Source organism: Malaclemys terrapin, chromosome 21 (genome assembly GCF_027887155.1).
Source record: "Malaclemys terrapin pileata isolate rMalTer1 chromosome 21, rMalTer1.hap1, whole genome shotgun sequence".
NCBI classification, from domain to species: Eukaryota; Metazoa; Chordata; order Testudines; family Emydidae; genus Malaclemys; species Malaclemys terrapin.
In genome coordinates this window covers 2,885,622-2,911,754 of record NC_071525.1, presented here as the reverse complement: position 1 = coordinate 2,911,754, position 26,133 = coordinate 2,885,622, and the positions used below count along the sequence as shown (strand labels likewise).

The following is a 26,133-nucleotide window of genomic DNA, read 5'->3' as shown; positions in this document are numbered from 1 at the left end:
TTACTTTCCATGTGCTTTGCATAATTTCCCTTGCCACCTTTCCTAATTATCAAAGCAAACTGGCTCGGAACAAGGGAATTCTCCAGCACGCCTCATCTTCCTGCAGAGAAGGCAAGGCTGGATGCGTGGTGCCAGCTAATGTGAACGCAGCCGGCTGTAGCATAAGATCAAGCAGAAATAGAAACTAGATCATGTCCTGAAAAGATCGACACAAAACAGGGGCAGGGAACAGTAGGAAGGGGTGTGGTCCCACGGTTAAAGCAGAGGACTGGGATTCAGGACTCCTGAGTTCTAGCCCCAGCTCTGCCACTGGTGGACCCAGGCAAGTCTTTTCACCACTCCGTGCCTCAGTTTCCCCATCTGGAAATTTGGGAGTGTGCTGCACCCACCTGATGCATTTTGATCATAAACTCTTTGGGGAGGGACTGCCTTTGCGTTGTGTGCATACATCCGGCACAAGGACTGTGCTACCACACTACCCATATTAAACAATCCAGTCATTCATATTTCTAGCTACTCATATGGCCCTCATTATTGTAGACTCCGATAATCTCATTCATTAATGGACTTTATCCTGCCAACACCTTTCCCCAGGGTCAGGCACAAAGTGAGTAGCAGAGCCGACAACTGAAACTAGGTCTCCTGCGTCCCTACCCACTAAACCCTCCTTTGCACCCCTGATGCGCATCTCCTTTGTAAAGAGCTTTGAAGTCGACTGCTGATAAGAAATAGGTATTATTATCTAGGCACTGGGACATCCCTAAATGAAAGAATCTATAGAAGTGCATGAAAAACAGAAGTGCTGACTAGTTTGTCTTCTGGATTTCTGCATTATTTTCTCCAGCATGAGGCACAAGAAGATTTTTACCTTTTACTCCAAACAAATCACCTCTAACTTCAATGCTTTTATGTTTATTGCAAAGGCTAAGAGGAAATCAAAGTCAATGGCAAAAAAAAAAATCAAATTATTTTCTACATCCATGTACAGAATAAGCCTGGCGGTCAGGTACCGGGAAGGCATTTATTCACCACTGCTTATTAGCATTAGGAACGCTCTAATTAATGTGTATAATCGCCGGAATGATGGAGAAGTGTATCAGGGGAGTTATAAACTTTTCCATCCCTGCAGCTGAGGACTGCTGCAGCTAAAGCAGGATGGGCAGTGGACGCTGGCGACAGAAGCCAGAGCCCCGACCAAGATGCAGCCCTGACAACAGAGCAGCCACTGTGATTTATAAAAGCAGCTAGCAGACCAGCCAGGGGAACGAAAGGGGACTGAGCTGGGTAGTTTCAAAGTGAGGACTCGGCCTCCTCTGGAGACATCTGAAGTCTAAATGAATGCAGGGAGGGGACGGCTTGGGAATAGGAGAATGAGCTTTTCCAGTGCTAGGTCACGGCTATGAATCCACATGGAGCACGTAACAGCTGAAAGCCATTGGGTAGCTGCAGGACAGCAGTTCCGTCTGCTCCCAGTAAGATGAGTCTTTGTGCCAAAACCCACAACTGGCATGGAGCCCAGGGTTTACATGTCAGGGGTGAGGCCAAAGGACTTTCACCCCCCTTCCACTCCATGACTATGAGTGACGAGGGTTTGCCCCGTGTTGGTCATGGGTAAAGATAGGATTGCATTGGTCACGGCTGGCAAGCCAGCACCTTTCCCCAGTGCTAGCTCCATTTTAATCACAAATCCTTTGCCTTCTTTAGTACAGTTCCTGCCAGGATCTCAAAGCAGTTTATAAATGGAAATGAATCAAGTCTCACCACACTCCTATGCAACAGGACAACATCCCTTCCTGCTTGCAGATGGGGAAACTGAGGCACGGGGGAAGTGACTCACTCAGGGAACAGAAACCTGGGGCTACTGCCGCCTCATGTCCTATCACCTGTTAGATCTCACTGCCCTCCCAGAAGTCCCGACTCCTCAATCCTGTTTCGCTTAAAAAGAAGAGAGGCACAAGAGCGAACTGAGTCATTCGCTGACTACAGCAGGACAGGGAAACGTTCCGAGGGCTAGTTCCTTGCTTTCACCCTTTTGATTAGGCGAGGCTGCTGGCAACCAGGGTTATTGAGAGACTAAAAAATCCCAAACCCAGAGCAAATTTTGGGCTGTCAGTCAAGTGACTTTTGGTGTGTTCCAGCATTGGCAGCAGCGTGGAAAATTTGTCTTTGCTGCTCCGCTTTCTAGCCTGGCCCCTTGCTTCTCCTTTCCCTTTGTCAGCCCGTGATAGGAGGGTTGCTTATTGCACTGTCCACAGGGAGACCTATTGGCCATCTATGGAGTGGCGTAGGCACAGACAACAGAGGCAGCTGTTTGTTAGCCTCGCCAGCGATCAGCTTCAGAACAAAAAGCTTGGAGTGGAGAACAGGGAGAAGGTTTATTTCTCTCTTCATAGAGGAATAAATACCGAGGGGGGAGGGAGAGAAAAATCAGTCAAGCAGCCTTCTGAAAACAGCATGAGCATTAAATCTGCATGTGGAAGGGACAAAACAACAACTTTAAAATACGGCTGAAGCTCTGACGATAGCAACGTGATTTTTGATTAAGTGTAACAATAATTCCATCCTGGCCTTAAGTAGAACCATTCATCCATAAATCTTACAGCATTTTGTAGAGGAGAGCAAGTATCATATATTGAATGCAACCCCCTCTTTTAGGAAATTGTGAGCTCATATCTTTGAGTTCCCCTTCACCTAAACAGCTTCATTTGCAGAAATATTCTATCGAGGGCAATTCCAGGCAGATTGGTTTAGTTCTGACAGAGTTGGGGTGGGTTAGAAGTTAGGTAGATGAAGGGTGTCAAAATCGGTTACCATGCAAAGGTAGTTTTTCAGCCTAAACTGGGACATGAAGCTTTTCTCCATCATTACTAGGAGCAACGAGAAGAACATGAGCAAAGGAACAGTCCGTCTTGGAGTCTCAGGAACGGTGTCCTGACAGCAAGACGTATTAGTGAGTGGAGCAGTTTCCCTAAGGGAAGCAGTGGAAATCCATAGCACGCATCACTTCAAGACTCAACTGGAGAACAGACGGAGTAACTAACCCTTCAGGAGGCTGACTAGGATGTTTGGGTTGGAACTGACCAGCTCCACTTTCTTTGATTTGTTCCTTTACACAAATCTCAGCTGTTCACTTGGGATATCAACATCACTTTCTTGTCCTTAAATCACGGATACTGAAGGACGGGAGGAATTTTTGATACAAAAAGTTAATCCAGAGCCATTGGTCCCTTCTGACCTTAGAGTCTATGAGTTGCTATCACTAAATGCTCAATCCTGCAAGGTGCTGAGGTCAGTGCTCATTATTAATCAGGTTTATTTTGTGATCGTGCCTAGGGGCTAATCAAGATTGGGGGCCCATTGTGTTAGGCGCCGTATAAACAGAGTAGCAGACGATCCCAGCCCCTGAAAGGCTGACATTCTAAAAAGACAAGGGAAATGACTCCCAGCCCAATCTCCGGACATAGCTCTCTCCTCCTTCGGCCTATTATAAAAGGAGAGAAAAGCTTTGTTGTGAGGAAAGTAAATATCTGACAAGTTCCATTTCTCCCAAGAGCAACAGACATGGCAACATCCAGTGGACTACATTCCCCAGAGTTCCTTGGTCCTATAAGCAGCAGCAGTGGAGAAAGGCAGTGGGAGCAGATTAGTTTGTAAGTAGTGATTTTTTTTTTTTTAATTAAGCCAAGCTATTTATATATGTACAACCCGGCTGCCTCCCAAGTATTGCACTATTAAAAAAAGGAGATCATCTGACATCTAATTATTTGTTCAACACACCTTCCCTTGTCCGCACTGTAATTTACATAGATTCACAGCAGCTGTCAGACAATTCTTCAGCTAATCCAGATAAAAGAGGTACAACCAGGGCTCAGAGAGCAAAGAAATCTGCCATCCATGTATGTCCCAGAGAGGCCCTTCCTTCATGTGCTTCACACCCACCCCCATTCTGGAAACATATCCATGGTAGTTGGGAGGTGGTAGCATCCAGTATTGACCCTCTTCAGAGTTGCCCAAAAGGGAGGACAAAGATTCAAGGCCTTGGAAATTTTAAAGCAACATGATCTCTTTAGAATTTAGTCAACACAGTTTTTGGGGGGGGAGTTTCTTCTGTTTCTGGGTTCAGTTTCTTGGGCTCACCCTTGGATAGCGATCCACCCGTGTCCCTATCAAAGCAGAGACATTCCAGTGTCAGCCAAGCAGTTTTAGTCAGAACAGTTGTAATCCAAGTGCTGGGGTTCCTGAACCCATGGGAAGCACTCAATAAGCCACGGCCCCACCGTCCCCAGGGCTGCTGAAAAGCACGTGCGCTTTGGCGTTGATGAAGTAGGTTGCGAGGAGAGAGAGGATCAGAATGGCGATGCCCACGACCAGTGTGATTATCTAGGTGGGGACAAGAAAGGAAACATGTAATGGTGTGGTTACAAAGACAGAATGACGGACTCACTTTGTAAAGGTTCCTGGATGCTGAAGCATCTCAGCAGAGACTCAGTATTGTATTGTGGTGACTCCTAGGGGCCTCAATCAAGGATCCGGACTCCATTGTGCTAGGTGGTAAAGAGTGGGTCTCCATCCAAGGAGCTTAGAGTCTAAAACCAGAGTAACAAAGGAATTGCCAGACTGGACCAGATCCATGTTCCATCCAGCTTTTTGTACTCCCAGCATTATGCTTCAGAGAAAGGGAGAACAGACCTTGCATTAGGTAGATGTAGGATTAAACTGCTCCCCACATTAGTTTTTCTTCTAATTCCTAATAGTTAGAGATTGGTTTAAGCTCCAAGCATGAGGTTTTAATAGCTCTTCCAAAATGTATATTTGCATTAACTATTTTATCCTCAGACACGTCCAATCCCCCTTTGAATCTTGGCCTCAACTACATCCAGTGGCAGAGAGTTCCACGGGCTAAGTGTTGTGTGGGTGGAAAAAATTCATTTCTTGATTCTGAATCTGATGTATTTTCATTTCATTGAATGTCCCTTTATTCTTGAACCATCAGACAGGAAAAGCAGAAGCTCCCTGTCCACCTTATCTTTACAATTTGTTATTTATACACTTTGATCATCTCCTTTCTTATTTGATGCCTTTTTAAGAAAGCAGAGAAATTAACTGGTCAGTTTATTAGTTCTTTATTTCAACGGATAAATACACACGACTGAGCATCAATCCTTTGCCCTTGCAGATCTTATTATCCATGCCTAAGGTCCCATAATGGGCTGCTCTTCCTAGACAAACACCTACCAGTGGCAAAGCCAGAGTGACTGCACCTGATTCTCCTTTAAACCAAGGCCCCTTTATACTGTCACAGGGTCATAAAGGAGCCTTCGTGTAACTGAGAAGCCAGCTTGTTAGCGACTCACGAGCTCTGCATGTCTTGTGCTGGATATTTAAGGGCTGAGACATGGCAGGCAGGGAGTTACACTTGCCTGGGGTGGCGTTAAGAGGCACAACACAGACCGAGTAACCACCCGCTGAGTGAGTAACAACCCAAGCAGCCCAGCAACTGCCCCAACATGCATGCCCAGCCCCTGGGTGACTTATTGCTGTAACACACATGACGATGAGAGTCAGATCTGTACATTCACAGGGTTCAGAGACAGGGGTATGACATCACTAACAGCCAGCCAGAGAGCTCCAAAGTAGGCCCACAGTTCAAAAGCCATCTCAAAATTAACCCTTATTTGGCTGGCAGCTAAACATCAATGCAGCCATTGGAAGGGTGCTGAAAGAATTTTGTTGACCTTACTAAAAACCTGGATCAATCCTGTAAAAGAAACTGAGACAAGCTGTGATTCTCTGCTTTTAAATAAAAGATCTGATAATGTATTGATTTGTATTTGATCCCTGGATTTTCTTATAAAGGCACCTGAGCCATGGCTGGCTATCGTACTGCGCAAAATCAAAATAAATTCCATTTCAGAAATACACCAAACACATTAAGGTTGCAAAATCAAGCACTCGAAAGACAGGTTGAATTCTGGCTTTTCCTTTTTTTTTGCTCACGCATGATACCACCTTTACTTATATGATCACATGTAATTAAGGTGGAGTTAATGGTGACATTTAAATTGTCACTATTAGGATTCAAAGTTAACATCCCACTAGGATGTCTCAGCTCCCCCCGGCCAGCCCCCCAAGGCTATCTACAGATCCAAGCAACGGCACTTCATTCACACTTGGTTCATGTTTGGAAGGCTTTCCTTCACCAGAAGGGCTAGAACTTTTGTTTCTAAAAGGAAGAAGAGCTCATGCAGCACAATTCCAAAAGGGCAAAACTTCTGAGCAATCAGAGCCCTGATTATACACGTTTTGGCAAGACAAATGGTTAATGTACAGAATATTCTTAAATTTATACAGGGCCCTGTCATCCCAGAGGATCCCAAAGCATTTTACATGCATAATCCAACACACAATATACAGGACGCACCTTCAGTTTAAGTTGGGAGGGAGCTCAGAGCAGTTTAAGAGCATGAATCATCATTATGCAGCTGTTTAGGGGAAAAACTGAAGACTAACACGGTGTCTAGCTAAACTACAAAGGGGAACTGAATGGAATTATCCTTGCTGGAATTTTGCTAGAAGACTACAGTTAAAGCCTTCAGTCTTGCAAAGTGTCCCAAGTTCTTTAGTCACCAAAAATGGTCAAAACCCCTCACTCCATATTAGGCTATTGGTTCAGAAATGACTTGGGGGGGAGGGGGGGAAGCATCTATTGCATCACTGATGCCACTTTCTGTGACACCCTGGATTTCTGTAGAGGGTCGCCTAAGAGTTGACCAAGCCCAACCCTGATTAGCTGGTGAGATCTGATAGGAGAATAGCACAAGGTGTCATAAAACACCAACTCACCTCTAGCTCCTTGCTGGCTACGAGAAATATGCGGGCGCGGATATCCTTCCAGCGGCTCTCTGTCCACGTGGAGTATTCTGTGGAGCCCCACTGCTTCAGCTCGAAGGCAGGGGAGGCGGCCTTGGTTAGATGGACAGTTGACTGGACACAGAAGGGAACTCGCGACGTTGAGTTTGGGTCCCTGGAACCCTGCACCCATGTATAAACGTACATCTGCAAAGAGAATGCCGGGGAGTGAGACCCAACAGGGCACTGGCAAAGAACCATCAGAACCTTTTTTCTGGAACCCCACTTGCTCTCCGGGATCATAATAGGATTGTACTGACTGTATGAGGTTCACTTCACCCATTGCTGAAAAGCGTCTCTCTCTGAGGTGGAGCGTGGGTTGTTTAACTACACATAACAGTGTACAACAGCTGAGGACTGGGAATGAGTCCTGTGTCCAGCTGAAACTGCAGGGGAATTTATGTTGGCAGAACGTAATTCACAAGTTGGAGTTTATCCAGGATCTCAGGGCTAATGCCCCATCTCTTGTCGAAGGCATCATGGGATCTTTGATACCCAGGAGTGGCCAAGGTCTCAGTTTTACGAGTCTCTGTAGAAGCTTGAGAGATTGACTGGCCAAAGAATGAAAGACCCTGACACCAGGACTGGGTAGAGGCCCATGGGTGGTGGATGTTTGCACTGCCAATGCCTGTGCTGTACGTGCTGCAGGTGGTGAGATCAGACTCAATTACAGGGTATGTCAGAATGGCATCATTCACGGGCAGTCTACTGGACACTCAAAGCGCCATCAGACTGATGCATCTGTGATCCAAGTTGCCATCCCAGCTGTACTCACTTTAAAGGAGCACTCCCTTCTGAAGCGTCTCCCGCCTCAGGCACTAGGATGCCTCTATGAGGGAGGAGGACTTTCCTCATCTCTCCCATGTCTCGTTCAGGACAGAAGGAAATTTTTCCATCCAGCTTTCTTCAGAGAGGCGAAAGTGAGACCAATTCATCGCAGGGACGTCAGTGGAGTTCACTAGCCCAGCATTTCTGTTCCTATCCCCCACCCTCGTTGTACTCAGATGGCAACTTACTTCCTTCTCGGGGTTGGGTGTTTTTTCAGGGTTCTGGCACTCCTCCTTGGTGAAATTGACAACCGTGCCTGTGAGATTGGCCAGAACGTACTGCACTAGCTGGGTGGTGTTCACCAGTGTGGTAACCGCAATGTAGTGCTGGGGAAGTTCATCGCCTGGGAGAGTCAGAGAAAACAAGATTGGCAGGGAGAAAGCCAGATGCCAAAGAGGCTACCACAGAACTTTAGAAAGTTCCCAGGTGACATATTAAGGTCTAAGCTAGCTCTGAATTCTTCCCCAGACCATGCTTACCCAAGAGTCCTTTCAGGTCCTGTTTAATGATGGACTGGAACCAGGAGTTGTTAGTTTTAATCAGAAACCCATAGAGCATTCTGGAGACCTGAAAGTGAGATGGAAATGGGTTCATCCACATTCAACTTTACAAGACGAATCAGGAAGTACATCAGCATAAGGCTTCAGCTGGAGTACCGTGTCCCGTTCTGGGCACCACACTTTGGAAAAGATGTGGACAAATTAGAGAAAGGCCAGAGGAAAACAACAAAAATGATAAAAGGTCTAGAAAACATCACCTATGAGGGAAGGGTGAAAACACTGGGTTTGTTTAGTTTGGAGAAGAGAAGACTGAGGGGGATTGGTCCTGCTTTGAGCAGGGGGTTGGACGAGATGACTCCTGAGGTCCCTTCCAACCTGGATATTCTATGATAACCGTGTTCAAGTACATAAAAGGTGGTTATAAAAAGGAAAGCAATAAATTGTTCTCCTTAACCACTGAGGACAGGACAAGAAGCAGTGGGCTTAAATTGCAGCAAGGTAGATTTAGCTTTGACATTAAGAAAACTTCTTAACTGTCAGGGTAGTTAAGACTGGAACAAATTACCTAGGGAGGTTGTGGAATCTCTGTCACTGGGGGGGAGGGGAAGAGTTGTTTAAGAACAGGTTAGACAAACACTTGTCAGGGACGGTCTAGATAATACTCAGGTGTGGAAACGTGATATAATGGCTGAAGCACAAGGCTGGGAGCCAGGCTACCTGGGTTCCATTTGCAGTTCTGGGAGGGTGGATGATCTAGTACCTAAAGTGAAGGGCTGGGAGTTGAGAGTCCTGGGTTCCGTCCCCAGCTTTGCCACCAACTGCTTGCATGACCCATCTGTGCATCAGTTCCCCCCATTCCACCCACCCCCAACTCTACAAAACAAGGATAAATATTGCTCGGTTTTGCTGAGGGCTTGTGTAGCTCAATGTCTAAGACACTGGGATCTGATGGGAGGCACGAGAGAAGGGTAAAGTGTTAGTCATTCAGCTATGGTGGAGAAAGGGAGAGGGAGGCAGGCACCCAGGGAGACAGACAGGCCAGCATGCTGTGTAAACACACATAAACAGAGACAGAAGGGAAATACGTGAGAGCTCAGCATGGATGCCAGGGACTGGATCCCATCTGCTCGTACCATTCTTGGATCCGCCTGAATAGCAGAGGTGTTGCCGGTTCCCCCCGCAAGCTGGTAGAGAGCACGGGCGACCACTGTGGCTACTTCTGCCAGGGACTGCAAGGAAAGAGGGCTCTGTGTTAATCAAGACAGGCAGGCCCAGAACAACAGGGAAGGAGAGCCAGCCAGTCCCCACACATCCATCAAAGCATTTATAGCACATTCATATCTAAGCGCCTAATGCCACCAGCCCAGTCGAAAGCACCCCAGCAATGGGAAGAGAACTCAGCACCCAGATCCCCGCCACCCCCCCCCCCCCCGTCTCCACCCCCCTGTGAGCAATGGACAGAAACAATGTTTTGCAGAAACCTTAGCTGTGTCAGTGACATAGTCCAGGGTCTCCTCGGGGCTAAGCCCCTTAGGGTATTTCATCAGGATGTTCTCTGCTGTGTCATACATGCTCTGGTAATATCTGAAAGAGGAAGGGAAACAGGATTGGGGAAGGGGGCGGAAAGAGATCACAGGGCATGGAATTCAATTCAGTCCATGCCTGAAGCAGACATTGGGAGTGGTCCCCAGGGAGTGAAGTCGCAGCTTTGCCAGAGCGCTGGCCTCCCACGCACTCCTTAAACCATTTAATGAGGCTTTATAATTATCTTTGGGCCTTGCACCACTTCTCCCATCTGAGGATCTCAACGCAACTGACGAGCAGTGATTAAACCTCAGTTGGGTAGGCGTTACCCCATCCGTTACGCGGATGGAGAAACTGAGGCACAGAGCAGGGAAACGATACACGAGGCCACAAGCCAGCGGTGAAGGTGGGAACAGAATCTAGAAGTGCCGATTCCTAGTTCCTGTCTCCAACCGGACCTATTGACTCTCCTGCACTGACAGGTCCGAGAGATTCCAAGTTAACTTTGTGACAGCCTTGCATCAAGACATCTGCAGCAGCAGCGGCACACAGCTGAATCGAGGACTGGGCGAAAAGCCCAGCACAATGGTCTGTGCTTCCAGGTTGGATGGGAACACTGAAAGCAATTTCCCAAGAGCGAAGAAGAGTTGGAAGGACGAGATGCACTACCCTCGTCTCCAAAATTCTCCAGCGCGCCCAGAGCTGTGCTGCTCGGGAGTTTGGAAGGTGGCTGCTTCCCCTGGCTGTCTGCAGAGACAGCGTGACGGATCAGAGAAGGGAGTGGGGATGAGGGGAGAGAGGCAATCTGGAATGACGGGATGGGTAAGAGCGACAAGCAATTCCCTTCCCACTCCCAACCCCTTCACTTTCCAACGCCCCCCGGGAGAGGATGCTCATGGAACGTGCCACGAGGGGGTCAGGTGGGGTAAATGGAAGAGCCTCTTCCATTGCCTGGGGCCCCTGCCACCGCAAATAGAAAGATATATTAAAAAAACAGCAGCTTCTGGAAGAGCAGATGAGGCTCAGGCACGCTCAGCTGCCATTTGCTCACCTCTGGCTCCCAGCCAGCTGCGGGGAACGTTTTCTGTACAAAACTGGATTTTTTTCGCTTGTCAGGATAATTATGTTGCGCCTGTTCAATTACATGTCACATGGTTGCTCCCCCCACTCCCCTCTGTCCTCCATCCACCTCACTGCTTGTATGGGAGGCAGCGCACCCCCAAGCTGGGATGTTCTGGGAGGCTGAGCTGCCCTCTGCTGGCTACCACTGGAAATGGAGTCTATGTCCCCTTGCGAGCTGGGCACCTCCCGGAAACAGTTTTGCATGGTGTTTGCTAAGCTTTGATAGTGCCCCCAACCCCAAACGCTGGAGACAGAGGCTCCTGCCACATGGGGGCAGATGCTGGCTGTGGTGAGAGTGCACACACCTGGGTTTCTTTACCACGGACTGCAGAGGGAGTCAGGGGTGTATTTGGGTTTCTATTAGAAAATGCAATGCACCCCGGGAATCCTTACATTACAAAGGAGGGTGCCAGGCTGCATCCACTGGACTGGGGCTAGGAATCCTGCCTCTACCATTCTGGGTAAGTCACTTTGGCTACCATCATGAGACCTGGTGCCCAAGGGTGCTGAAAGTCAAACCACGTTGTCTACAATTCGCTGGTTTCTAGACACTGGAGAATTTCTGCCCTAATCTGTGTCTCAAACTGCCCCTCCTCTAGCTCATCATGTCAAATTCAGCACTGTCTTGGGATCCAAAGTCCCAGCTGTTTGGGGCTACTTTGACATGAGGGAGGGAGAGGAAGAGACCAAGTCCAATTCCTAGCAAACAGGTGTCCTCATGACAACGACCCCCTTTCTTGTCAGTTTCAGCACAGAGGCTAAAGAGCAAACCGGCCTGAAGTTCCCCCTTGTACCTGGTCCAGGTTTTGGCACATGGGTGCTGTGATGTGGGGGTAGCTGCTGGGGCTAGCAGCCTTCAGGGTTGTTAAGCAACACAGAGATTTTATTTTGCTACTAGAGTTTAAACACCAGACAGGAAGACAGTCCCATTCCAGGTGAAACCACCTGCTCTCCACACCCCCCCTCATAGACACAACGGCGATAGCATTGCTCCCCATACCTGTTCTGGAAGGAAGTGCGATGATCAGCCAGGACCACCCCAGGGATCTGCTTGGCCCTCAGAAAGCGCTGGAAGGAAGAAGGCGGGAGAGGCTGAGACTGACTAACTTCCTGTAGAGTCACATTCGCACCCATGCTGCTGTTGATCAGAGCTTCCACCAGTGTTTTAACCTGAAAAGGGAGAGAGAGAGGAGTCAGGAATGCTCTACTGCTTCCATCACGCTCAGTGTTTGGTCACGGCTACCACGAATGGCCTGGAGCTGAACCGCTTTGGCTGGGATCATGTCAGTTCTCATGCTAAGCAGGGTCAGGACAGGGTAGTACTTGGAGGGGAGACCGTCACAAACCCAAGTGCTGCAGAAGCAGCAATAATTCAGCAGAGGGTTCTTCTTGCTGGGTCAGTGATGCTGGGGAGCGCAGTGGTACACGAGGATGAGTCTAAGTAGAGAGATGGAGCAAGGTCCTGACCTCTCGTGATTGTTAAAGATCTCATGGCACTTTCTGCTAGTCAAGGCAGTGGTCCTATAATTTGACTACACTGTGAAATTTCATTCTGTTTCCTTAAATTCCCTCATGGTATCAGCTGGACACCGAATTTTTCACTATGCCATGAGCTACTGTGTAGCTTTGTTGTGCTGCTCATTCCACCCCAGAGCTGGTTGCATATCTGGGTCAGAAAAGTTAGCAAGGCCCAGCGGGTTCCTCTGGGATGAAAGCTGCTGTTAAAGAGGCTATGGAGAGTGACTCAGAACTAGGAGACCCCCTGCCCCCCCCGCACCCCTCCACCTCTGATACTAGCAACAGGTCATCAGGTGGTCAGCAAAATCAATGGAAGGAGTCAGACATGCTTATGCCAGTGCCATGCCCTCCTCAAACCACAGTGGGGTGAGGATCTGGCCCTTTGCCCAGCAATGGGACCTGCTGTCAGCGGAGAAATGCAGCTGCCGAGAAGCCTCTCTGTTCTGCTAGAGCTGTGCTCTGGGATTTTCCCCTGCAGGGTGTAAGCGGCTTTCCCTTTCCCTGGCTTGTACACCACATCTAGGCATCTCCATGCAGCTGGAAACACAGAGAGCAGGCACAGGGACTCAGATTGTCCTCTGTGCAGAAGGGAGAGTTTCATTACCTGTGGCTGAATAGATTCATTCCTCTGAGAGACAGGGTCTGTGTGCACCCAAAGAACAGAGGAGTTCCGTAAAGCCACCTGCAAGAGAACGAGCCACTTGTCAACACATGCTGCTGACCCATCTGGATTTTACAATGCTTGCCTTATTTAGAGCTTGGTGCAGAGGGAAATCGCTGAAAACTCCCCCCAGAGAGACAAGATATACCGTGGGAGCTACAGTGACCACCCCATGGGTGGTCATAAACTGATCAAAGGGGAGGAACGAGGGCTGGCTGGGGAAAACCCAACTGAATGGTCACCAAGAGATCGGCAGAAAACTTGTCCCGCACCTGACTCAGCTCCAGGAAGGAATGAATGTTGTCCAGGCGGATGGGAAACTTGTCCATTTGCATGTCATATACCATTCGCGAGCTGCCAATGTAATCAAAGGTCTCCTGTGACGGAACAAGTTCATGCATGAACCATAGGCATTTGGATAGTTAATGAGCTCAATCCTAAGCAGTGTTTGAGAGGGGGATGTGGAGAAGGAGAATCTGGAATTAACTCCTCCCCTCATGTCTTTCTAAAAATTCTGCCGTCTGGTGGCATTCCAAACCCCCCTCCTCCAAATAAAAATGCTCTTGTTGTCTCTTCGTGAGTCAGGGATACAGGCCCTGATGGCAGGGATGGGCCTACAGCAATATCTAGAGATTGGCTAATGAATTCCACCAAACCCGAGGAAATCTCCATCCCCATCCCTGTTTCTAGGTGAGGACTGCAGGACACTGTGATCCAGCAGCGGCAGAAAGCAGCACAAACTCCACCTCTCTGTAACGTGTGTGAACAGGCTCTATGGGCCCAGACTGACAAGGGTATTTAGGCACCTCAAGCTGCATATAGGCGTCTTGAGCCCACAGAGAGCCATGGGAGGTGGCTGCCTAACCGGCTTAGCTACTTATGCAAATCCCACCAGTCTCCTTTCTGCACCTTTTGGTGCCTAAAAGCCTTTGAAAAGGCTTCTCTACCCATGGAGTTACTGCTGATGAACTAGCCCAGATTCATTCCCCATGCGGGCGCTCTTATTCCAAAATCAGGGGTAACTCCATGTGTCAAGAAGCCCTAACTCTGGCTCCATATGCCTCATGCTCCATTACAGTTAATGGGAGATACATGGGCGCAAAGCCTGGACAGTCTCTGCACATCACTGTAGTATCTGAATGCCACCTCCCGCCTGGATCCGACAGGCCTGCAATGGCTAGGGACAAACCAACGAGTTAGATGTCCTTATTTTCCACTGTTTTGCTCCTCTGAATCACAACGTTTACACTAGTTATTAACCTCAGCTACTATCATCATACCATCTCCCGTGAGACTCTGAATACAAGAGCGTGGGCAGAAATCAGGTTAGGGGATTTCGACTTCTTTCCACCCTCTGGGATGGGGAGGGGGCTGCAACAGGAAATCAAGGGATCCTGCCATCTCATAAGGGGAATGTGCAAGACAGAGATGAGCACCCACTGTAAGAGGCAGAAGGTGTTCTGGGGGTGTCTATAGGTAAAGGCATTCCTACTATGTCTCCAGGGAATGGCAGGAAAAGTCAGGCTGCCACTAGACAACCCTTCCCCAAAGCTCCTGTACAGTGGAACCTGACAACTCTCCCCACCTCCTCTACATGGTACACACAGACTGCCCAATCCACCACTCCAAGTGCAACTCTTAGGGAAGAACTGACTACAGATGCCCAAGCTGGGGGTGTCACATGGCCACTCCACGGGACCGTGGGTGCTAGCTTTGCAGAGTTACACAAGGGAGGCCATCCATCGCCGCAGATGCCTGGAGGGGAACATCAGCTGCTAACCATCACTCTCCTTCCCTCCCCCAAGAGCTTACCCTGGCTTAACATAGCTGCCAGTGCCAACTCTTGGAAATCAGCTGCACTGCAGACAGCACATATATTTTTAATCTTGTCTCACCTGGTTTCATTGGAAGATTTACACTGGCAAAGCTGTGACTTATCCTGATGGCAGGGTACAGGTCTAAAGAAGCCTGGAAGGTCCGGGTGAGAAATTAGGGATGCAAGAGACCCGTTCATTCATTGGATCCATCACCATGTCAGGATAAGCTACAAGTGCATCGGCTTAAGGGAACATGAAGAACCACGGCACCCAGGCTCTAGGTTTGCAAAGAAACTATTTTGCACCAGGATGAAGAGAGAGAGGCTCTTTTGCTCCCTCAACTAATTGCAACAGTTTAGAGGTGATGCCCCTAGAAAGTGCAGGCCCCACTTGTTAGTGGCTTTTGTGCAGTTCCCTCAACAGGAACTCCATAGTCTCTGTGCTCTTTGTGGGATAGGGCTTGGTGTTGGAGGAGGGATCTCGTGGCTCGGCACAAGGCAGGTGTAGATGCATAGAGGTCTACCAGCATCTGTGGAAGCTGCTGTCGAAAGGGCAGAGTGGATGAGGAGCTGATTACTAGCCCAAGACAAGCTAGGAGGGGATGAAGATCTTACCCCTTGGAAGAAGGTGAACATGATGTTCCTTGGTAGTTTCTGAACATCTGGCACTTTATGGAGGGCTTCAGCAGCCGCCAAGTGGGTCACGAAGGAGGCGACGGCGCTCTCTGCCCCTGGGGCTACGTTCCAGAAGAATGAATGGCTGTCAATCTGTGAGCACAAGTGGGAGAAGTGAACAACTCATGCACACATGGAGAGACACTAATACAGGGTCACTGGTGGACTGAAGAACGGGCAAACCCGACTGGATAAGACACAGCCAGAATCTTCACCCCCAAACTGAATCCACCCTTGAAACACAAAAGCAACTTGCTCTGCCAGTGAATCTTAACATACTGCTCCCATAGCTATACCAGTCCCGGAGCCTCACGCGCAGCTGTGCCAATGCATCCCAGTCCTAGCCTGCAGCACATACTTGTATTCCAGGCCTGGATCTCTTGTAAGCAGTACACGCCAACTGTGAGGTGCTATTAATGGTTCAACTGATGTTCACTATAGGCTAGACTGTGGCCATTAAACCTGATGACCCAGCGAGTTCTGCTCTCTCATCTGCAGGGGTGGAAAAACAGGGTATGCACCAGCTGTATGGCGGTCCAGCGGCTAAGGCATCAGATTGGGAGCAAGGAGATCTAGGTTCTACTCCCAGCTCTGTCACTGACTCACTGCAAAACCCTGGACACATCACCTATATGACTCGGCCACCCTCCGTCCATCATCTGTCAGAATGGGCTAATCATATTCATCGCATCTTAGTAAAGTGCTTTGAGGTCAATGGATGAAAACCATCATAGGAGTGCCAGGTATTCACTAATCTGGGCTCCCCCATCATTCAGTTATGAAGATCCATATAACAATATCCACTCTTTTAAGAACAGAGAGTTGATTGGTTTTTTGGACATCACTGTATAACTTGATGGTGATTAGATTTGAGTGTATCCTTCATGGGGAGAAAATCCTGGGTACTAAAGGGCTCTTTAATTTAGCAGCAAAAGGCAGAACAAGATCCAACAGCTGGATGCTAAAGCCAGACAAATTACAATTAGAAATAAGGCTCAGATTTAACAGCAAGGGTGATTAACCACTGGAACAAACGACCAAGGAAGTGGTGGGTTCTTCATCTTCAAATCCAGACTGGATGCCTTTCTGGAAGATATTCTTTAGCTAAGCAAGTTATTGGCCTCAAGCCAGGGGAAATGGGTGAAATTTAATGGCCTGTCTTATACAGGAGACCAGAGTAGATGATCTGGTGGTACCTTCTGGCCTTAGACTCTATGAATCGATGAGTCAGAAGGCCTGGAATACACTAGACCCTTGAATCTCAAAGCATTTTGGAAACAATTCAGCCTTCACAAGAGGTGGGTACATTTATCATCATTTTATGAGAGGAAAACAGAGTGAGTAGCTTGCCCAGAATCATGCAGCAAGTCAGAGGCAGATCCAGAAATAAAACCCAGGAGTCCCAATGTTCTCAGCCCCTACATTAACCAGGAGATACCGCTGGCACCTGAATAATGGCTCCTACCTGCAGAATGATATCAACCATGTCTAGTCAGCAAGATTTAAGGCAGGAGATCTTGATTACAAGCAGGAGAACTTGATGCATATACGATGGGCAGTCCATAAAGGCACAACTCCCCTAGAAAACCTTCCCTTGCACCCCAGCCCAGAAAAATTAGGTACGACCACCTACTCGAGTAGCAACAATGATGACTTCATCCATAGGGTCTATTTTGCTGGAGGTATTGATGGGTTTCAGCGTGCTCCACACATTATAATCGGACAGAGCGTCGCAGACTTCTTCTAGGAAGCAGAAATAATATGGTTCAAGAGCAGGAACTCTGACAGTAATAAAGAACAAGGAGCTGAAGCTATTCTTTGGCCAGTTTGGGAGGTTCAGAGCTCACCAACTGATCCAACAGCACCAGGGCCCCTTCTAGTGATCAGAGGTGAAATCCTGATCCTACTGAAATCAATGACAAAATTCCCATGGATTTCATTTTGACCCCAATGTCACCCTGTGCATTCACTGCTCCTCTACCATTTCGTCTATTCACCCCACCATCCCCAAAATAAGTCAATCCAAGTAATATACTTAGCAGGCGTTAGGTCCCATCTCACCCCTTATCTCCCTTTCTCAGGGATGTCCTGTGCTGTAGACTACTGACCTCTGGACTCCAGGGTGTCTCACTGCTTTAACTGTAAACTATTTACATTACAGCGAGGAAACTGGTATCACAAAAGCATTTGATTAAGGAAATTAACTGTACGTTGTTCTTGTGTTTTGCATATTTAAGTCTCAATAGTCTGGCAGGTTCTTGGGTTGTGCACTGGGATGGAGGCCAGTGCCATCACTCCAAACCCATAGCCAAGAAGGAATTTGAGAGACCTTAGTTCAACAGAACCACTTTCCTCAACCAAGGGCCAAACGGGTTATTTGCTAGGACTACATGTCCTGTAAATAAAGACTCAGACTACAGCAACAGTCACCTTTAGCACAGAGGCGTGGTCTGTGGTGACTGCAGGTCCCAGCAGGCATTACTTTGGCTTGAATGCTGCCTTCATTACAGAACCTGTGTGAACACAGACCACTCCACCATGTTCAAGGTCAGAGTGGTGCCGGGCTGTATTGTATAAAGCTATGGGTTGTGTTTCCTCTTTCTAATGCACACACCATGTCCCACTTGAATTCCCATCACCAGTCCCCACCCCACCCTGCTAGGAGTGCACTCACCTGGGTTGAGGCTGAAGGCGGTCTGGAGGGAGCTCCGTCTCATGCAGGTAACCGTGTTGGTGACAGCATGCATGTGGGCGAAAAGCTGCATGGCACACAAAGGATACTCTGGGACGGAGCCATTCTGCGGGAGGTTATGGTCTTGGTAGCACTGAGACAGAAATATAAATAAATACTTATACAGCAGAATGGTCTAGCAGATAGGACATAGAATTGGGACTCAGGAGACCTGGGTTTTAGTCCCAGTTCTGTAACTGACTAGCTGTGAGATCTTGGGCAAGTCATTTCACTTCCCCTATCTGTGCCTGCTTCCCCCTCCCACCCTTTGTCTATCTTGTCTATTTAGACTGTAAGCTCCTTGGGGCAGGGACTGCCTTTTGCTGTATGTACAGTGCCTAGCACAATGGGGCCCTGGTCTCAGGGAGGGCGCACAGGTGGGTAAGTAGCAGACCCCTACTCTGCCCTTTACAGATGGGTACACAAGCACAGAATAGATATTAAACCAAGATTCCCCTATCAGATGAAGACTCTTAACTGGTTCCAAATTTTAACCTTACATACAAACAGCCTGTTTCCCCCAACCCACCTGCAAAATTTTACTAATTTAGGAAGCTGGCAACTCAGATGAGCATAAGTTAGTGTGGAAGAAAGTATTTCCCTACCAAAGTGGCACAGCTAGACTCCCCTCTGCAGGTGTTAAGGCAGGGGTGGGCAAACTACGGCCCAGGGGCCACATCCGGCCCTTCAGACATTTTAATCCGGCACTTGAGCTCCCATCGAGAAGCAGGGTCCAGGGCTTGCCCCACTCTGCGCGGCTCCCCAAAGCAGCCGCGTGTCCCCCCTCCGGCTCCTATGCAGCCCCTGCCCCAAGCACCGCCCCCGCAGCCCAGCCAATGGGAGCTGCAGGGGTGGTGCCTGCGGACAGGACAGCACGCAGAGCTGCCTGGCTGCAAAGGAGCAGGGAGATGCCATTGCTTCCAGGAGCTGCTTGAGATAATCACCACCCGGAGTCTGCACTGCTGATCCCCTCCCCTAGCCCTGATCCCCCTCCTGCCCTCGGTACCAGCCCAGAGTACCCTCCTGCACCTCCAACCCCTCATCCCCAGCCCCACCCAAGAGCCTTCACCCCCTCCCGCACCCCAATACCCAATTTGGTGAGCATTCATGGCCCGCCATACAATTTCCATACCCAGATGTGGCCCTCGGGCCAAAAAGTTTGCCCACCCCTGTGTTAAGGTATAGTACCTGCTTAATAACTTGAGTCTCGTTGGCATCTTCAAGTAGAAAGATGGGGAAATTGAAATCCTCGTAAGCAAGGCCATTCCCGAGAGGATTCCACACAGTCCAGTTGCAGTGAGCATACTGAGGGCCATAATTATTGGAATAGACACCTGCGGGCATGGAGAAACAGGCAGGTCAAATCATTGAGGGAACAGCGCAGACTGTTGGAAAGGCAGGACCCGCTGAGCAAACTGCAGCAGGAACAGAGAGACCACCACCACAGGCTAAGAAACCAACCACGAAATGAACAGAGAGATGGATTCAGTTGCCACATGTGGGGAAAACAGAAGAGACAGAGCACTGCCAGGTGAAGAGAATGAGAGAGAGGCACATGCAAAGCCATCATGTGCCAAGAGGTTGGCAGAAGCACATAACAAGCATTTATCACATGCTGAGAGAGTGGAAGATGCATACAGAGAAACATTGTACTTTGAAAGAGAGAGAGACACACCATTTTCTGAGATCCATCATGTGCTGGAAGCACCTCGAAGCATTTACAAAGCGCCCGTCACTGTAACACCTACATGCTGTGTGAACAGCATGAAGGTGATGATATGACAAATGCCAACATACCAAACTCACCTTCTGTGTTTCTACAGCACCTTTCATTGCAAAGCATCCCAAAATGCTGTACAATCTATACATAATATAGCAATCACTTCACCCACCACCAATCTGCAGCCACCTCTGAGGTGGAACACAGCACTGGGTTAGCAGCACGCAGCAGTGGGTTAGGGAAGACAGTGAATAATCATTGAAGTGAATACCCAAATGAGCCTGCAGGGGGAACACAGGGAGGTAGAATGAAGTTCAGAGGGCTGGAATTTGGCCAGGACACTGGGATAAAAAGTGCAATACTATAAAGAGAGCCACAAGACCTTTTAATGACCATAGGTCGTCAGAATGAGTTTCATCCCTCATCTGAAAGAGGAACTGCAGAGAGACCAGGTCAGTCTGCGTGACACAAGGAAGAAACCCCTTAGTGAATCACTAGCATAACTTTCTAGAGCATCTCAGCTGTTCCTTTGAAGGTTTCCCATTTACATACTGACCCCATCCCAACCCTTGTGAAATCTGACAAGATTCCAGCACAAACTGGTTAAACCCACAGAATGTTAATGAGCCTAAATGATAAAGCAATAATTCACACAGAATCCCACAGCAAGTGTAAAGCCACAGGTTGTCAGTTTTTTGCAAAACACTTCCTACTCTGATCACACCCCGTCCTGAGCCAAACTAAGAGTTTAATATTTCCTTACCAAACCCATCATTTGGGCATTTTAAGCCAGGGGAGAATCCTTGTGCGGGGCTGGGTTTGGAGATGGCCACAGCCAGCCCAGAAATTCGTGAGGATCCCTTCAGCTGCAGCATCAGCTTCCTGGAACAAAGAGAATGTGGATGAAACGGCCCCCCCAAATTCCCTGGCAATCTTACCACAAGGAAAGATTTAGGCCAGGGGGTCTCAAACTTTATTGCACCGTGACCCCCTTCTGACAAAAAAAAAATTACTACATGACCCCAGGAGGGGGACCGAAGCCTGAGCCTGCCCGAGCCCCCCACCCCAAGGGCTTCAGCCCCAGGTGGGGGGCCTGTAGCCTGAGTCCCAGCACCCAGCGCTGACACCCTCAGACTTCGGCCCCGGGCAGTGGGACTCGGGTTCTGGCTTCGACCCCAGGTCCCAGCAAGTCTAATGCCAGCCCTGGTGCCCCCGTTAAAATAGGGTCATGACCCACTTTGGGGTCCCAACCCACAGCTGGAGAACCACTGATTTAGGCCAAGCAGCAGTAAAAGTATCACAAACCAAAAACCATTCCATAAGCTGTACCACACCCTTGTGAGAGAGTTATTTGCTGGGGAACCAGACAGTCATTAGCAGAGCCAGGAGAGAACCCAGGAATCCTGCTCCAACTGCTAAGCCATCTATTGAGACGCTGGCCGGGGCAGGTACCAGTGTGCAGGAAGAACACTCATTCTAGTTTTCCAATTTACTTTTCTAAAAGTAGGCACCAGGGTCTGGTTTTCAGTGGTGTTCAGCACCCACAGCCTACGAAGGGTGCTTCAGAGGCACAGCACTGCCAAAAACCAGGGCTTTGAGGACCAATTCCCAGGGACCCATCTCCAGCGAATTCAGAATTCCAGATTTGGCTGCTCAAACGCACACAGGTGCTTGTCCCGAGGGCCCAAATGGCAAATGTGGCCACTGGATTTAGGGCCTCTGTGTTTGCAATTTCGGCTCACGCTGCTTTGGCAGAGAAGAGGCGATTAAGAATGGTTAAAATTCACCATAGCTCCTTACCTGGTGAAAAGCTCCCCCTCTAGCAGTACCATGTAGGGGGGATGAGGTCCATCAGTAAGCACCCATTTCAGGTCCTGCTCCTTCTCCACCACATGGATTACCCCTGTGTCTCCACTCATGGAGGCTGCAGAGAGAAAGACAGAATTCTCCATGGTTCACCAAAATCCATTTCCCTCAAAGCTGTCCACTTCACTTTGCACTTCAGTGAAAGAAAGATCAACATATGGGATTAGAGGGAAGAAGCAACTGACTTGCACAGTTCAGCTAAGAGATGACCAACGACCAAAAAAACCGCAGACATCTTTTAGATGAATGAGGCTGAAAGAGGAGTTTAAGAGATAATCATACTAATCATCTGCCCTTTTAAAGCAGATTTTATCTAAAGATTTTGAAGTACTTTAGGTACATCAATGAATTAAACATCACCTGCCTCTTGGGGGAAGAGGGAGGATGTTGAGTATGAACCTTCCTGTATACAGGGGAAATGAGGCACAGAGATGAAAAGTACGAGGGGGAACAGGAGAAGTCAGCCACCAGCAAGCGGGGAATGTCCAGAAGAGAAGGAAAGAAGGGAACATATCAGCTGAGAGTACATCTGGGGAAGCACGTGCAGTGAGACAGGAGGGGTCCTACCAGCAGAAAAGCCATGTGCAGGACAGATCGGGGCAGGAATCAAACCACAATCAAAAGAAAACAAGGTGCTTAACATTTTCCAAAAGCACGTATTGGAAAAGCACAGGAGCCCTAAATCCATTAGAGACAGCTAAAGATACACAGATGTGATCACATTTCCTGGTCAGTAATTGCTGTAGTTGTCACCGGAGTATTATGGGATTGGGAAAGGAGGTGCCCGTAAAACAATCTGTATTAAGAGGTGGCTCACACCACTATATGAGAAAGTTGGAGCACCAGCTAGGGGAGATGGCCACGTACAGTTAGTTGTTCTGCCCTTTAACTGCTGCTGACCTGGTCCACATGGGAGCGTGGTTCACGCTGAGGACACATGATGAGACTCAACCACAAATGAACAAAATGCTGACTCACAAGAAACCCTTTCTGCACAGCACCAATAGCAGCAGAGGAACTCTATTAGATCAGTGCTCCTTCTCAGTCATCCCAGCAACCCACAAACCTCGGTAGTACAACAAACCCACAAAACTAAAACCACAGCCCATGGAGAGTTTGAAAAGAATACTCTAGACAGAGGAAAGCACGTGAAGGGGAGGATGCCCAACTGATTACACACACCCTGGAACCAATTCGATAGGAACAAAAGACATGTGACTGACCAGTGGCATGTTAGGCATGTCGCCTTACCGAAGCAACTACACATGCTGTGGTTTATCAGTAACTATGCAAAAAACAAGAAAACTGACACAAAACTACATTACAGAAAACAATACAAAGAAATTTCACAATGAGAGGCCTGTGTTATAGAGGGACAGGTCAGTGCACAAGGCTCCTTGGTTTTGGGAGGATACTAAGGAAACTTTTGAGCCCTGGTGAAATCTAACTATTTAAATAAGAGGAAATCTCCTACTATCATCTCATGGATATTAAGCTAATTACATATGAATGTGATAGGACTTGGCACCAAGAGAGATCAAAGCAATTTTGGGCAGTGTTGCCAACTCTCACCATTTTATTGCAAGCCTTGATTTCATGATTTTAAGCCAATCTCAGGATTTCTGAAGTGCCTTGTGTTGGGAATACCAGGAAGCAGTGAAGTGATAGCACCTCTCATATGGCCCTAGTGCAATCACACCTGGAGCATACAGCTTTCATTTTTTGGCACTACATTACTAGAAAGACATTGACAAACTAAAAATAGTTCAGGAAGAAGCCACAAAAATGAGTGTTCTCTCAGTAGGTGAAAGAGAGGTGATTGCCTCTTCCACTTAAAGTAAAATAACCATTTACAATACTTACACTGACAGCCTATTTGATGAGTGGCATTCAAAAGACGAACACACGGGGCAGTCTTGTTTAAGGGGATATAGATTTTCCTCTCTACAGAATTGCCCCAACAGAAACCTGAAGAGAAAGAAACAAAATTCAGGATAAATAAGAGGTCACACCCACTTGGTTCTGTAACAAGAACAAATTCAATTTCAGCTAGGTCTTGTTGCCTTCTGAATGAAAAATAAAGGTACCCAACTCAGGTAATTCCTAGACTCTCTGCTAAATGCCAACTGAATAATTCACTTCCCAGTAAATTCCCTTGCAGTTTTAACTGAAGTATTCTTCATTTCCTTTCACTCCCACTGCTGTATAGTGTTGATACGTGCTGTTTAAAAGCTATCACGTACCTAACCTGCAGAGGCCGCTTTTCAGCCGTGGGTGGAGCTCTGTGAAGTTTGGATGAAAGATGCTATATGCAACATGAACCAATTTAGAAACACAGCAGAATAAAGAAGCCAGTTCTCAGTTCTGTTGTCCAACAATCATTACAAAGGCACACCAGAATACCCATATCTCTGAACCAACAGTTATAATGAGGGTGAATTGATCTTAGCGGTCCATACACTGGATCTGGAGCCAGGAACGTGAGGGTTCTAATCCCAGCTCAGACACACACTCAGTAAGAGACCTCGTGCAAGGCCACATCACTTCTGTGTGCCTCGGTCTCCCTATCTGAAAAACATGTGTAATAGTAACCTTTCTGACAGGGGTGCTGTGAGGATCAATGTTTGCATAACATTTTCGAAGATACTAAGTGCTAAGTAAGGACTGTGATTTTTATTAGAGCAACAACAATCCTTAGCTCTTATGTAGCACTTTCCAAAGGTCAGTATCATTATCCCCATTTCCTGATGGGGAAACTGAGGTGAGAGGGGCTAAGTGACCTGCTCCAGGCCACCCACAGGCAAGGGCAGACCTGGAAATAGAATCCGGTCTCCTGAGTCCCAGTCTAGTAAGCTCACAAAGCATCTCAACACATCTATGTGGCTTTGTTATTTACTCAAACTTTTACCTGGGTATTCCTAATTCTGGGTAAGTGACAGAACTGATGATCAGCTTCACTTTGGATACATAAATGGTGTATTGTCTTGACAAATTGCACAAACGTTATAGATTTGGTAATAATGCCACACATAAGCATAAGATACCCTATTTCATTATGTTCTACTTACTGCCGTATTTCAGAATGAAATTTCATATGAAATGTGCTATTAAAAAAACCCAATGTATCCCCAATTAAACGATATGCAAATTAGGATTATTTCCACAACTCTGGAAGCTATCCTCTCCAAATAAAATCAATTGACTTTAACGTGCACACTAAGCGAATGCAGCGAGGTAGAAGACAGCGTGTGGAACGAACGAGGATATCTGATGGAAGCTCCCACAGTCGCGGTTCGTTTTACCCAAACGAAAAGCCAGCCACAAAACACTAGTGTGGGTTCAGCCTCGTCGTCCCAGCACACCGCTCAGCAATGCCCATCACCACACACTGGGTGCCCACCCCCCACCGTTTAACACCGTGCCTTGGGGAGCTCTCAGCGGGTGGGAAGAAATCCCAGCACAACTAAGCTGAGCAGCAACAAATTCCCAGCCTGCCAGGACCCCAGGACAGGGGCATCACCAGCCTGCTGCTGACTTGACCTTCTCCTATCAAGAGAGAAACTTGTTTATCTGGAGTCCTTCCTTCTACAGACGCTGTCTGCCCCCCGCCAAACCCCCCACCCCTGCTCAGACCCTGCTCCAGGCTTGAGCGTCTCAAGCCTCAACAGAGACGCCACCAACCCCTAAGGGCTGTATCAACCCTCCACTCCTCTGCCCCCCCCCCCCACAGCTCCCGGGGGAGGGACCCGCCTGCGCCCCCCCGCATAGCCCCAGGGGGAGGGACCCCCACCGCCGCCCCCCCATAGCCCCAGGGGGAGGGACCCCCACCGCCGCCCCCCCCCATAGCCCCAGGGGGAGGGACCCGCCTGCGCCACCCCCCATAGCCCCCCCATAGCCCCAGGGGGAGAGACCCCCACCGCCCCAGGGGGAGGGGCCCCCACCGCCGCCCCCCCATAGCCCCAGGGGGAGGGGCCCCCACCGCCGCCCCCCATAGCCCCAGGGGGAGGGACCCCCACCGCCCCCCCCATAGCCCCAGGGGGAGGGGCCCCTCCCCTCCTGCCCTCGGGGGAGCGAGTCTCACCGCAGCCCAGCACGCAGAAGAGGAGCCCCCGGAACAGGGTCTCCGCCCCCCGGCCGCCTCGCTCCCCGGCTCCCATTCTCCAGCCGGCCCCGGCCGCCATCTTCTCCGCAGCTTCCGCTTCCTCCTCGGGGCCCGCTGGGGCGCGGGGCGGGCCCGGTCCCTCTGCGCCTGCGCGCGCGCGC

The 26,133-nt window shown here is 48.7% G+C and overlaps 1 protein-coding gene across 2 annotated transcripts; it reads right to left on the bottom strand.

Annotated features, from left to right (window-relative positions):
- Positions 1-896: 896 nt before the first annotated feature.
- On the bottom strand, positions 897-26,074 carry NCSTN (nicastrin). 2 transcript variants are annotated; one of them, XM_054010726.1, is made up of 17 exons: positions 25,952-26,074; positions 23,734-23,838; positions 21,805-21,928; positions 20,768-20,886; positions 19,473-19,618; positions 18,228-18,378; positions 17,187-17,296; positions 15,494-15,646; positions 13,335-13,439; positions 13,006-13,083; positions 11,884-12,053; positions 9,719-9,821; positions 9,371-9,466; positions 8,217-8,304; positions 7,926-8,080; positions 6,844-7,056; positions 897-4,380 (listed from the first exon to the last, which is right to left on the bottom strand). In XM_054010726.1, the coding sequence occupies exons 1-17, from the start codon at positions 26,049-26,051 to the stop codon at positions 4,258-4,260; spliced, it is 2,139 nt and encodes a 712-aa protein (XP_053866701.1). In that variant the 5' UTR covers positions 26,052-26,074; the 3' UTR covers positions 897-4,257. The 2 variants fall into 2 exon arrangements, with proteins under 2 accessions (XP_053866701.1, XP_053866702.1); XM_054010727.1 differs by having other exon boundaries at positions 17,187-17,293.
- Between the last annotated feature and the right edge of the window lie 59 nt (positions 26,075-26,133).